The sequence below is a fragment of the Lagopus leucura genome, unplaced genomic scaffold (assembly GCF_019238085.1).
Source record: "Lagopus leucura isolate 7727_CA_CO unplaced genomic scaffold, USGS_WTPT01 Super-Scaffold_100002, whole genome shotgun sequence".
Lineage (NCBI taxonomy): Eukaryota > Metazoa > Chordata > Aves > Galliformes > Phasianidae > Lagopus > Lagopus leucura.
Genome location: NW_024962263.1, coordinates 69,457,168 through 69,471,458, shown reverse-complemented (window position 1 = coordinate 69,471,458; position 14,291 = coordinate 69,457,168). Strand labels below are relative to the sequence as shown.

The following is a 14,291-nucleotide window of genomic DNA, read 5'->3' as shown; positions in this document are numbered from 1 at the left end:
TCTACACTTGCTTTTGTTAAACCTCATCCGGTTTTTTTTCTGCCCAGCTCTCCAGCCTGTCCAGGTCTTGCTGAATGGCAACACAGCCTTCAGGCGTGTCAGCCAATCCTCCCAACTTCGTATCATCAGCAAACTTGCTGAGGGTGGCCACTATCCCCTCATCAAGGTCACTGATGAAGATGTTGAACAAGACCGGACCCAGCACAGACCCCTGAGGAACACCGCTAGTTACAGGCCTCCAACCGGACTCTGCACCACCAACAACGACCCTCTGTGCTCTGCCAGTCAGCCAGTTCTCAACCCACCCACTGTCCAATTCACCTATAGAGGAAAAAACACACAAATAAAGCCTGTTTTGAGGTGAGCACATGTGAAGACTTGTAACAACAAATATAATTTCACTGAAAACTCTCCTGAACCTCTGATGTGCAGAGCACCATACCTCAAGGAAAAAGGATTTAGAACAAAAATGAAGAGGCATCCAGTAATATCTGTGAAGGTCAAAAGGCTGCATTCAGAGGCAGCTGAGGGTCCATCAATGATACGCACCACTAGCTACACTTTTGTCATGTAAGTAAGAAAAAACAAACACTTGTCACGCCTTGAAAGCAGAGGAAATTTCTGCTATCTTTCTTTAAATAGCATTTCTTCAAAAAAAGAAATAGCAGGATATCTCTAGGCACCCCTTATGTTCCTGAAATGATTTGGAAGGAAAATTGAAAGATTTAATTCAGTTGATGTAAAGCCACTATTAGGGGGTTTATCGTGGTAAACAGGTATCACAGTTATTAATTCCATAAAAATGAGTGGCTCATCACTAAGCTATTGCTCAACTACTGAACTCATAAACAGCACCAGAGATGGGCTGCCACTCAGTTTAACACTCTGTTACATTAGTTGTTGTATAACCAAGATGTTATAATCACAATATAATTGTGTATAATCAATAGATATCAAGATGTTATAATTGCAATATAATCAAGAGAGTAAGGCAAAGCAGACAACGATAACAAAAAGAGAATTAGTGGAAGAGCTTACCCTTGGGTTGAGCTCACCAGAAGACACCAAAAGAGAGGATCTCCAGAAGAGATCCTTCCCCTCTGGTAGCCAGCTCTTAAATAGGTCTAGGAGGGGTGCAGCCTGGCTCCACCCCTTCCGGCAGCACAGGTGAATTGCCTTCAGCTGTGCTCCTCTGGCTGACTCATGGCTCATCTCAGGTGATCAATCAGAGGTTCAGGCCGTGACTCAGCAGTTCCCATACAGTTGTTTTGCGTTGATTAGACTGCAACACTTGGTTACATCAGTAAGGCTGCCTGTTGCAAAACTTAAAAGGAGAAGAAATCACCATGTCACACAGAAATGAGAAGAAATAAATGCCCCACAACATTCCCCAACAGCAGTCACATCTTACCTCTTGACACCTCTCAAAGTTTGAATATACATAATCTTTCAGCAGAAAAACAAAACAACAACAACCAACCAAAAGCAAGAATTAAATTCTCACATTAATTCTTCCTTGAAAGAGGTACCAGGGTCCTCTTGCCTTTGTTCCAGCAGAGCAGGGCACCCCAGCAAAGAGGGCTGCTCTGAGAATGTCTCCAGCAGCAGGAATCAAAATCTGCTTTTACGCTTCGTTTGGACATCAGCTGGCAGGTAGTAAAGGTCACAATCACAACTTGGATGGCTTTTTCTGGAATATCATCAGTTCCAGAGAAAAATTGCCACGTGCAATTCTCTGCGTATCACTGTGGGGAGTTTTCCATCAGAAAGAAGAGAACAAGGCACAGATTTCTGTGGGGAGGTGACCAAAGACACATGGGAGCTGTTGCTGTCTAGAGATCTGGACTGAGATCCTGTTACTGACTTCCTATCCTCTATCCTGGTTTATCTGAGTCTTTCATGAAGTAACTTCTAATATGATTTAACAGCAGGAACTGAGTGAACTATTAAAAGCCATGCTATTTTACCAATTTGACCATTCTACCATACATTACCATTAAAACAGCTGAGATAAATTTGTTCTGAGACCAAAAAGCACATTATTACCTTAAAAGTGAAAGAAGAAAAGATTAATTGCACATCATTTGAATACACAGGCTGAAAGACAGAAAATAAAACCATAAATATGTACTAACACAATGATTATTCTGATGCGACAAATTTATTTTGTTGTATTTTTTCTGCTGCAAATGATCAGTTTGCATACAAATGATTACTTCATCATACCAAAGAGATACCATACTTTCATCAGAAATTTTACAAGTATTCAGGTAACTGTGAAAATCATAAATGGAAAACGTTAAAACAGCAAAAAGAACCAGGAGTGTGTAAGAGAGTATACGCTTTGGAGAAAACAGACAAATGCACATGTGCAAAATCAGGGTGAAAAAAGGAATTTCCCACAGCTGTAGACCACGTGTCTACACGGGGACTCACAGTCTTCACTGATGAACAGAAATCTTCTCTCTTGACTCTTTATTACCTTGGCAGCATCTCTTCCATGTCAGCAATTATATAGGAGACAACAGCCCAAACAGCAGCACAGAGATTCATCTGGTTTGGATCCTGAACTGTCATCGTGTCCCCTTGAGAATGATGAAACCAGAAGTATTTACTGAGGTCATCATGCAAGCTGGCACCTACCGAGAAAAATGGGCAATATTCCATTATAGGAATACAAATATTTAAAGCAGACAATAAAACTTGAATCCATTTCTGCACTGCTTATTATTAAATCCACATACAACTGTATAAAGTTCCATATAATAACTGCACAGAGCCATGGCATGTGCTGGTTGTAGGTTTATGTTAGCTGACCTGAGTCTACATGTGGCAACATAACTTCACATCGGGAGAAAGCTGCACTTCCCCGGAGAGATTCATTCCCCCTCTAACAGTGTGCATCCATTTCCATCTAAGACTACCAGAGTCCAATCAAGAAAATCCATACAATAACTCACACACAGCAGCACTTCCTTCAGTTCTCAATTCCACAGAATTCTTTAGTCATGAGACCTCGTATCAATATTTATGCCTACTCCGTCGATAAGTAATTGGTTAGTTATGAGTCCTTTTTTTGCTGTGACCTGTGCCAGAAAAGCTTTTTGGTTCTGATTACGAGTCTCAGTTCACCGCAGTGATGTGCTGTTTCAGAGCAGTTTTCCAGATCACCTGAGATAACCCAGCACGCTACATCACAGCGGCTGTCAAGAGTCCCTGTCACCCAGGGGCAGATACAAGTTGGGTAATAGAAGCCACGGCTCTTCCTAGTCAGGCACAAATGGCTCCCTCTGGCACACAGAAAGGTCTGAGCTTCCTCAAGCAGCGTGGGCTCAGGGAGTACAAATACTGGTGAGGAATCAAGTCACTTAAGGCCTCAAAGAAGAATGAGAGCAAAAGAAGTGGAGGGAGCTGCTGTCCAACAGACACTGCAGCACAGACACTGGTGAGGTGTTTGTCACTTCTCTTTCGGGCCCTCCTCCACGTGGTCCAGCATCCACTGCCTCACCCTGACAACCTTTCTCCTTGCTATTAATTCACTTTGAGTTCGCTATCCTTGCCTCTTGTTTCTGCTTTTATCCCAGAACCCCAGGATGGCTGAGGCCGGCAGGACTCTGGGCCATCTGGCTCACCCCTGCTCCAGCACGGACACCCAGAGCAGGGCTCAGTCCCCAAAGGAGGAGACTTCAGGGCCTCTGGGCAACCTGTGCCAGCGCTGACACCGCACAGCACGGCAGTGCTGCCTGCTGCTCAGAAGGACTACAGTGCTCCACTCTGTGCCCACAGCCTCTTGTCCTGGCACTGGGCACCACTGAATAGAGCCTGGCTCTGCCTTCTTAACGTCTTCCCTTCAGGTGTTTATGTAGACTGATGTGGTCCCCCAGAACCTCCTCTGCACCATGCTGAGCAGGCCCAGCTCTCTCTTCCTCTTCTCACAGGAGTGGGGCTGCAGGCCTTGCAGCACCTTCAAGGCCCTGCTGGACTCTCTCCAGTACGTCCATATCTCACATATTGAGGAGTCCAAAACCACACACAGCTTCCATCTTCTTGTCATTTTATCAGCTTCCACTTGCTTTATATTACTGTAAACGACTCTCCCATCATAAGAAAACTTTACCTAAAATTCAGAAAATAAGTAAATGTGGTATTTGCCAACACCACATTGATTCCCTGCTTGTAATTTCTTGGGCTTGATTCATTTACCCTGCAAAATGCTGAGGCATAGAAAGCGTGCAGCTCTCTGTGTAGGAAGTTGCTAGCACAAAAGCCTCTTTTCCTTGGATGTTCACAGAGCAGAGAAAACAAGTTTTGATATGAGTTAAAGAGTAAGAGCTATGGGCCACAGTCAGAAACAGACTGAAATTACTCCTACCATATTAAGTACTATGGAAAAAAAATCAGGACTGTTTGATTATAAATAAGAAATAAATAAATTATTCATATCTTTACTTACAAGCAGTGGAAAATCAGCATCAGATGATGAGGGCTTTGATAAATTCACATGCGTTCATAAGACTTGCTATAATGAGTTTTTTTCTCTGAGATGCATGAAGCCTTTGATGAGAATGAAAGAAGAATTTCTTACAATATAACTGTACTTTCCTATAGTACATAGCTTTTGATCACTCATAGTCATCCAGGATATAGTCCAGCTCTTGCTGTGTAACTCCTGTTGTAATGGGAACTAATCTAGACTGCTTGTTTCACTACTCTTTTAGAGAGAAGGAAAACAAAAGGGATTTTTTCCATCTGATATGAAGATCCCTTCATAAGACACGATATGCAGAAAGACCAAAGGCTGCAACATATGCTTACATGGTTTTGTGATTTCATTTAAGAGGCTCTTCTTGCTCAAGAAACTTATTTACCATTGACTTGAATTGATGCAGTCCTACCCAAGTCTATGGGTTTGTTACGGGTTCTGAATTATGTTCCAATCACTGTAACATTCAATTTATGTCAACTCATATTCACTTTTTAAATTTTATTCTGAATTATTTTAAATATTGGCAATCATGAAGTAATTGAGCTGTGATAAATCCTTTAACTGATGGAATTCTGCCTTACAGACGCATTACAAGTTAAGTCACTGAGGCAAGTCCATTATAATTTTTTAACATTTTAATGAGAATCACAGCAAAAATGAATAGCCTGGAATTTGTAGTAGACATTCCACTAATCATAGTAGTTACTAACTTAGAGGGTAGTGTCTTTTGTTCTCTGCGAATGGAACAAATATAAATATGTTTACTTCGTAATGTTGAACTCTGCAAAATGTTGAAATATTTGTTTCTCTAAATTGATATAAAAATAAGATAATGATGTAACTTTGATGCCAAGCAGTTACTGTGTAAAAACTCATGCAGAAGGGTTTGTTACAAAGCGTGTCAGTAGAGAAAATACTGAAGAGTTCCTGATCTGGCCATGCTGACTCTTGAAAGTCTTTGGCTATTATTGAAGTCAGTGACCTGTAAATATTTTACGAGACTAATGAAAAAACCCAAAGAAAGGAGTTTCATCCTATGTAATTAGAAACAAACGTGAAAATCTGTATTCTTGGCCTTGAGTACAAGAGAAGTGTACAGTAGAGCACCCAGCACAAGCCTCTAGACATGAAACACCCTGGGACACAGATATAACTGTAAACAATTTTCACATCTCCTTCTCCAACTATGAGAGTGCTCTATATTGATGTTAGTTGCCAGAAGATATTTATGGCTTTCAGAGGTCGCCAGGCTGTGGGAAGATGCTGAATATTGCCCCTTCACCAGCACATGTCCCAGATTGAGTTCAACCTGTGCAAATGACTTTGAAGAGGGAAATTCTGAGGGGCTCTGCAGACAGAAGTCATGTCAGATTACTTAAATAAAGCCAGTGGGATCCCACAGCCCTTTTTCTGATATATGAACAGGAAAAAAAAATACTTTAAATATAACAGTTATCCCACAGAATTTAGGTGAAAGGGAGAGAATTCTGCATACTGCTTTGGACAGTAAGATTTCAGTGTAGATTGGCTGGCTGACCTTAGTGGATTCAACACAGACACTGTATTATTAACTCTTCTCAAGCAAAATCTGCCCAGTAGCCAAATTTGTCACTTCCAGAAGTTTGACAGTTATTGAGAAATCAGAAAAATTCGCTTACATACAAATTTTAAAGCACTAATTACCAATTATTTTGTGATTTTTTTTTTTTTTTTTTGTTTTGTCTTGTTTTTCCCACTGGAGAGTTTTGTTGTTATTATTTAGATGGTGTAAACTCCCTGAGGAACAGCAGATACATATAGTAACAAATGGAAGTTTATTTTCGCAAGCTATATAAGCTAGCAGTCAAGAAAAAACAGGTAAGTAGCCATGTCTCACAGAACTGCCAATAAATTATTTACCCATCTCCATGCTAACTATCTACAAAGTGGATAGCAACAGCTTCACAAGAGTGTTGAATGGTCTAGTTAAGTACTTTAAAATCCTCAGATGGGAGGTGTTACACAGGTATACATGAGATACGTAACTCTGATTTCCAGGTGGAACCAATTCACAAACAGAAAAACCAGTGATGGGCTCCATGCTCCACTGTTACGTTTTATGCTCTTTTCTGCTTTCCTTCTGTTCCAGATTGCAGAGCAAGAACACCCATAAAGAAAAAGGGAATGTTTGCCAAACAACCCTCTTTAATTGGCCTTTTTCAGTCTGTTCACATTTACAGTGATGCAAATCACATGAGGAACACTGCTGGCCAATAAGGAATTTAGTGAGAAACTGCTTTTAGCTGGAGGTAGTAAATGTTACGGCATGAAAATAGGGAATGTTAAAGGCAGCTGCCAAATACTGTACTCATTATTCAAATGCATCAAAAATACTGAAAATCAAAACCTGAAAATAATCAGTTTCAGTAAGATACTACATAGATAATTGATTACAGGATGGCAGGAATCCCTCTTCAGCAGAGTGATGCATTTCAGCTGTCTAAAGGCTGCCACTTAGGGCCATTTGTGACTCCCTTAGAGCCACAGAAGAAAATCTCATGTCTGGGTAAATGTTGAGGCCAACAGTCCTCCTGGGTTGGACCGTGTGTTTGCTTAGGGGCCTAAAGCAGACTCAGTAGGGATCTCCTTGAGGCAGGGAGGCACTGCCTTGCTCATCTGCCATTGGTGGGAAATGCTCACAAACACTCAGCCAATGCCTCTGACTTCTCAGTCTGGGCTTTAGGAGTTCTTTGTTGTGGGGGTTTTGCCTTTTTGTTCTTCTGCTCTCTACTCCTGTGATAATTTCCTTATACGTGACCTATTAGTGAGCATTGAGCAAGCTGCTGGTGAAACTGATTTTGTCCTCAGGTTACACAGCCAAGCAGCACAGCTTGTTCAACTTACTCCATTAAGGCAATTATTCTAAAAACATACAACCAGCGTGTGCCCTCCTGTGACCAGATGCCTGTTGAAAACTCAGACTGCACTGAGGGGCTTGGGGTGATGCTGGTGTCCTCTGAGCTGGCAAAATCATTGATCCCTTTGCACAGCAGGCAGGTGTCCTGTGATCAGATCCCACCTCTAGGAAACATCATTGCCAAGTGTTGCAGGCCTGCTACACACTGCTCAGCCAGTCCTTCAAACATAAATCCATTTTTCTCCTTCTCCCTTCAACAAGTGCTTCACTGTCCTTTGAGACCACTCATCTTCCAAGCTTTGCCATCAAGTGCAAGTGTTTCTTCACAGCTTGATTCATCACCATGAAGCTGTGAGAAAAACAGAGTAGTGGTGTAAAACTACACCAAAGCAGTCAATTTCTTTTTACTTTATTAATGTGAATTATGGTCACTGTTTCCAGAAGCAATAACCAAACATAACAACCTGCTGCTTTTGTCATCGTAAACCCTGCCACCTTTCCATTAGTTCTGTTTGAGGTGTGCCTGAGCTACTGTCATGACTATGCCCTGCTCCCAGATGGTTGTTACCACGTGCAGCAGGAATAACACTTGCCACCTTCTGTGCTGCTGTACCAGGGGCCTCATCTCCAGCAACATCATCTATTGATCCATATGGAGCTCCATGCTGGAGAGAGTGCAATGGAAGCCATCAAGATGCCAAGGTGCCTTGAGCAGTTGTTCTGTAAGAAGAAGCTGAGAGAGAAGTGACTGCTCAGCCTGGAGAAGGCTCAGGGGGGTCTCAACAGTGGGTATACCTGAAGGAAGGGAACCAGACTCTTTGTAGTGCCCACTGACAGAAGAAAAGGCAATTTGCACACATTAAAACACATCTGTACTCAAGAAAATACTTTTTCTTTTTCTTTTCTTTTTTTTTTTTTAATTTTCATTGTGAAAGGGGTCAAACACTGGCACAGGTTATCCACAAAGGTTGGACAGATGATCCCAAGAAATCCCTTACAGCCTCACCCACCCTGCGTGATTCTGCTATCCCTGGTGCCAATTCCTTGACTAATTCAGACATCCCTTCCAACACATATACCATAAATACTTTTTTCAATTCTCATTTTGCTCCTTCATGTCTGGAACTCATTTCTTGAATCTCTGCATGACCAGCTATTTTACAACAGTTTGATGTACTGCATAAGGCAGGTAAAAGCAGCCGCTTTGGTAATTGATAGTGACAACGTATTTTCAGTAATCAGCTGTGCAACAGTATCTTAATGAAAACCCCCCCACACACACTGAGGAATTCTGAAAAACAGTCAATTCTTTCTAGCTCTGATCTCAGCATGAAATGCACACTGTGAATATTAATTGGCTAGTGAGCAGAATATTTACCTGTCTTACAACATATCTTCATCAAGCAGCAATTTTTCACACGTTAATAAACTGTCTGCCACATTTTTTTCTTGCTAACTTAATTAGATGAGATACTGCTATTGAGATAAAAGGATGAATGAATCCCAGAATGAATGATGAGTGTGTCAGTTATGACCAGTGCTTTTTGTCAATCAGCCAGGCACACTACTGCCTTGATATACACTGCTGTAACTAGTCATCACTGGAACTGGACTCTATGGACAGACATTTAAGCTTTAAAATTATTTCTCATTTGTGCAATGACTCAAAAATTAGTTACTGATTATGAGCACAGACAGCTTCCACAAAAACTGAGGTATCTTCAAGGGGGGAAACATGTAATATCTACTAGGTAATTTTTCAGTACAAAATGTTTTGCATTACATTTCTCCCTACATTTGTTTTCATTTTTGTTTTATACACCAAATAAATGTAATTGCCAAATGAAGTCCAATATAAGTCATGTGGTAAGCATGTCTGCTGTACTGCCCTACCAATGGCTTCTCAGCTGTTTTTGCTTTCAACTGAATTCTGTAACACAGCAATTCAATGAATCTTTCATATACTACTGTTTGTGTCAGGTCTCCTGAGTGTGTTGAGTCTTCAATACTAGAGTTGGATCTTTAGGATACTGACCTCCATGATCTCTATATGTACATTGCCATATATAGTGAAGTTAATATGCTAATAAATAACACAATGTATAAGCAATGTGTAACTTTTTTAGACCTCATTTCACAGTAATCCCTAGAGGAGATGACAGAATTGCCACTCCACTGTTTCACACAGTATATTTACCTCTCCAAAAAAAAAAAAAGACTCCAGTTCAGAAGAGCATACACTCTAAATAGACCACAGGGACTGCAGGGTAAGAGAGGCATGCAGAGATGAAATGGCACATCCATTTTCTCACAGCTGCTGAGGAAGAAATAAATGCTAAACATCCGAGCTTAGACTAGTGCCCTGTTGAGCAAGCTATACTACCTTCTAACAGCAAAGTCAGAAATGCCTCCAGAAAGGATATTTTGTTCAGTGTTTCCAAAAGTACATGTAGCTCAAAGAAAAGCCTTGCAAGATTATTTTCACCTGTACACGACATCTTCCAAGTGCCTACATCTTCTAGCTTCATCTTAATGTCAAATCTGCAAAAAGAACTGCTGATAGTGAGACGCAAATACAAATATCTGATCTGAAACTTTATTTTCATTTCTGCACTAATTTTCCTGACTACAAAACAGATGGCTTTTTTCATTTCTTTTTTCCTTCAGAAACATAAAAACTCCTTGACTATCAAATGGACTCCAATCTCAGGTCTTTTTAACAATAACGGCACCAACTCAGGAGCGTACAAAAAACCACAATGCCTCGGCAGTAAAGGAAGATTCGATAAAATACATACATATATGTTCTTCATACCAAGTACTCAGAAGAAAACAGGCAAAGGGATGCAGCATAGTATTCTATGTAGCTAGAAACTTCCATGTACCAGGGAAGTATAAAATAAGCATTCTCCTGCTTACACCAGAGAGCTAACTCAGCTTTCGTGCTCCCACATACCCTGGGAAATGGGGGGATGGGGTTACATATATGCCCATGCAATAACAGAATCAACAGGCTCTCACTTTTCATAAGCAGAGCACTGCTGTCCTGAACATTTTTAAAGGTCAAAACTGCAGGGAAGAGGTGAGGAGACACATGATTTTTCCTCAAAAGGGTATGTGTCCAAGAGCTATCAAAGAAAAACATAGATTTGAACAGGAATAACGTTTCTTATTCCACTTTTTGTTTTGTCTGTCTAAATCCCAGCAACATCTCACATCCTAAATGGTCAGGCATTAAAACTACTACACTTACACTCCTGTTTCTCATGGGCTTACTGGGAGACTACATCCCCAGTGCCACAGCCCCAAGGGGCATCTCACTGCTTGTGCTGGTTGATTCTGGCTGTGCTGCCTGATTCTCTGTGCTGCCCTCAGTTATGAGCAATCTTCAGAACAGTTTCACTTACAAAAACCCAATTTTTGTAGGAACTTCCTGCATGTCTTTTAGCGCACATATTTACCTCTTCTTTCATGGGACAACCTGTAGTTGATAGCTGGCTATAATGTGTGTTATTTCATTACCCATTTTTCAAGTATGTGGAGACAATGGAGAATGTCACTGCTGTTTAGTGGGCACTGACAGCATTTTGTCTCCTGTCATTTAGTCTCAAATGATGAAATTACAGGCTAAGTTGCCCAAGTTTCATGGCTGGAGACACTGAAATAGTTTCCAGTACAGAGCTTATAAATAACATCAGAAATCCCGCTGTTTCACCTCCTGAGTCATTCTCTCAAAAGTCTTTAAAATTCATGACTCAAACAACAAGGCAGACAGAAAGCTTTCAGTCAGTTGTTTCAGCAGCTAATTAAATGAAACTGCAGTGTAAGGGAGACAATATGAAGCATGTATTATTTCTTGTTTTGCCCAATGCATTGAAGAATTAATCCTCTGGATACACTAAACAGACTAAATTACAGTTGAGGATTATCACAGTTATGTTTGCAACATATTAACCTTTCACTCATTGCAGTGGAGGAACAGTGGCAGCTGGAGATTCAACCTATGCTTACAGAATAGAGCCCTGTAAAATCAAGTCTTGGGAAAGTAAGCAGTTCTACTCCATAGAGCACAGGAACATCAGTTTCTAAAGCAATGCCCTGAACTGCTCTTGACTGGGGAAAAAAAAAAAATAACAAAAAAACAGTTGAAGATTCACCAGGAAAAGGTGTTGGAAGCTCTTCCTCAACCCACTGAGCCTGTTTTAAACCAAGACCGATTTGGGAAGTGTTCTGTACCACTGCACTGGATGGCTCCAATACCAAACATCTTCGTGTGGTCCATTTTGTTTTGGCCATCTCTGCTGAAGTGATCCTCCACAGACTCACTAATCCAAACTTGGAACCTATTTACAGCTCTGCTCCCCACACCTTCCCCTGGCAGTGCACTGTGTGCTCCATCACATCATGTGGGTATGCCACAGCTCCCATGTTAGGAGCGTGACAGCGACAGGGCCCGAGGGAACGGCATGGAGCTGCGTCAGGGGAGGGGCGGGTGGCGGTCAGGGACAGGGGCTGCAGCGGAGGGCGGCGGGCACGGAACGGGCTGCACGAGGCAGTGGAGGACAGTGGGCACGGCCCCATGCCGGGGTTCAGGGAGCGTTTGGGCAGCGCTCAGACACTGGGTTCGGATTTGGGGTGGTCCTGTGTGGAGCCAGGAATTGGATTCGATGGCCTTCGCGGGTTCCTTCCAGCTCGGGATATTCTTTGATTCTGTGTGACTGCAGCATCTCCCAGCAAACTTCCCCATGACGTTTTTGTTAGGCTCTCCTCCCACAGCCCCAAACTCCCTGCTTTTCACTGTCCCCAAGAACTGAGCTTTCAGACAGTTGTCCCCAATGATCTGCAGATCTTTCTTACCGGAAAGAACAAATCTGGATCCTGTTGTCATGTATGCAAAGCACTTGTATACATGCACAGCAAACTGCATGACTCTGCATTTAGTGGCACTGAAATGCCACTGGCTGTTTTATCACTGAGGCACTTCCTATTATGAGATTATTGGCACATTTTCAGTTTGTTGTCAGTAAATTTTGCCAAGCTGCTATTCGCTCTGTTTGTGACACCCAAAGTTAAAAAAAAAAAAAAAAAAAAAAAAAAAAGTGTCTAGGAAGCCTAATAAAGTTATTCCTCCATTAGGAAAACTGGCAATTTATTTCTATCTTCTTTTACTCAGGTATTACAATAGAGATATTTCTTTCTTGCAGAGTTCTATCAGAGTTCTCTACCTCCTACTAGCGTTTTCTCTCTTTTAAACCACACTTTGCTGATGAGATACAGTTACAGAAATAGTTATAAACTTCAAAAAACGAAACAAAACATTACTAGATCAGCAACTATCAGCAAGGCATAACTTATTTCTTCACAAGCACCACTGGTTATTCCACTCCTTTCATATTTTCTGTCCTTGCAGCCAATAGAATCATGGAGTCATAGAATGGTTTGGGTTGGAAGGCACCTTAGAGCCCATTTAATTTCAACCCCCTGCCATGGGCAGGGCTGCCCCCAGCAGATCAATCTGCCCAGGGTCAGGGATGTGGCATCTACAGCGCTCTTGGCAGCCTGTGCCAGGGCCTTGCTGCCCTCATAGTGAAGAATTTCTTTCTAGTATCTAATCTAAACCTATCCTCTTATACTTTAAAGACATCACTCCTTTTCCTGCCTCTATGGTCTCTGATAGAGTCCCCCTCCAGCTTTACTGTAGGCCCCTTTAGGTACTAGAATGCTGCTATGAGGTCTCCCCTTCTCTTGGCTTTTTTTTTTTTTTACCACCCTGGCTCAATGATTTGCAGATCCTTACTTAGGCAGGGCTTTCAATTTAATATTATATACCTGTATTAATTGTAAAAATACAATCAGTATATTTAAATGCAGTTTATTTTATTTGTGCTTCGTTTAAAATGAGCTATGTGACCATCTACGTTACACGGAGACTACTTAAAGCTGGTATTTTTAGAACTGATTTTTGAATTCTCTTTAAAACACTACTTAAGATGGATGAAAGTCATTGCAAAATTGACAATTTCTCTACTCTAGAATTTGTCTTCATGCACTTATTTATGCCTCAGCTCAGTAAAGCAGTTAAAGTTTAAGCATGTAATTTACTGATAAGGCTTTAAATAGTGCACACGAGGGTTAAGTGAAGTACTTGTAAGACTGGGACCCATGTGAACCACCTTCCCCAATCTAATGCATTTCTATATATTCCTATACTCACTGTATAACTGTTCCACGGTGTTGATGCTATGGACTTGCTTAGAAACTCAAAGTGTTAATGTACTTTCTACAGCATCCTCCACTAGCCAAGGAGCTTGCTGTGCTGAGCAGCAGATATTTTCCACAGAGAAAGTCTGTGCTACGAACTTCCAAAGACCCCCAGGCATTCGGAGGAAACACGCAATTCCTGGGATATGTTAAAACTCTGATGTGGTGAGCTGGAACCAGAGGAATGAGCCATGTATCAGGGCTTATTTCAGCATGTGTTTCTGCAGTAACCATATGTATTCATATTTTCAATCACTTTAAGAAGCTTCCTTGTATTTCACATACAATGCAGGTTTTACCTAAGCCAAATTTGCAGCCCAGTTTAATACAAGTCTTTAGGACTGCTTTCCCAGACGAGGTACTGGATTCAGAAAAAAACATCCAGCTTTCCCTTGAAGACTCTAATCTCTGCTGGACACAAACACAACTGGATGCTTAGTCACAGACTTCCTGCAGGGACTCTAGCAATTTGCTAACTCTTAGGAATGCAAAATTCAAAGCACCTGGCTTAGCAGAACTGTCCTCTGTCTGGACGGTGACCAAAGCCTTTTAGCAACTAGCCTGGTGATGAAGAAGTCATAGAGAAAAATGATCACCCCTGCTGCAAGGAAAACACATTTTAAGCAAACCACGAGTTAAAAACAACTG

At 41.4% G+C, this 14,291-nt stretch overlaps 1 protein-coding gene across 2 annotated transcripts in view; it reads right to left on the bottom strand.

Annotated features, from left to right (window-relative positions):
- Positions 1-2,145: 2,145 nt before the first annotated feature.
- Positions 2,146-14,291, bottom strand: part of CPQ (carboxypeptidase Q) — a 159,450-nt gene continuing 147,304 nt past the window's right edge. For both annotated transcript variants that reach the window (XM_042868776.1, XM_042868775.1), the window contains exon 8: positions 2,146-2,639. In XM_042868776.1, coding sequence (XP_042724710.1) covers positions 2,479-2,639 — 161 coding nt within the window. In that variant the 3' untranslated portion in view covers positions 2,146-2,478. The remainder of the gene's footprint in view (positions 2,640-14,291) is intronic.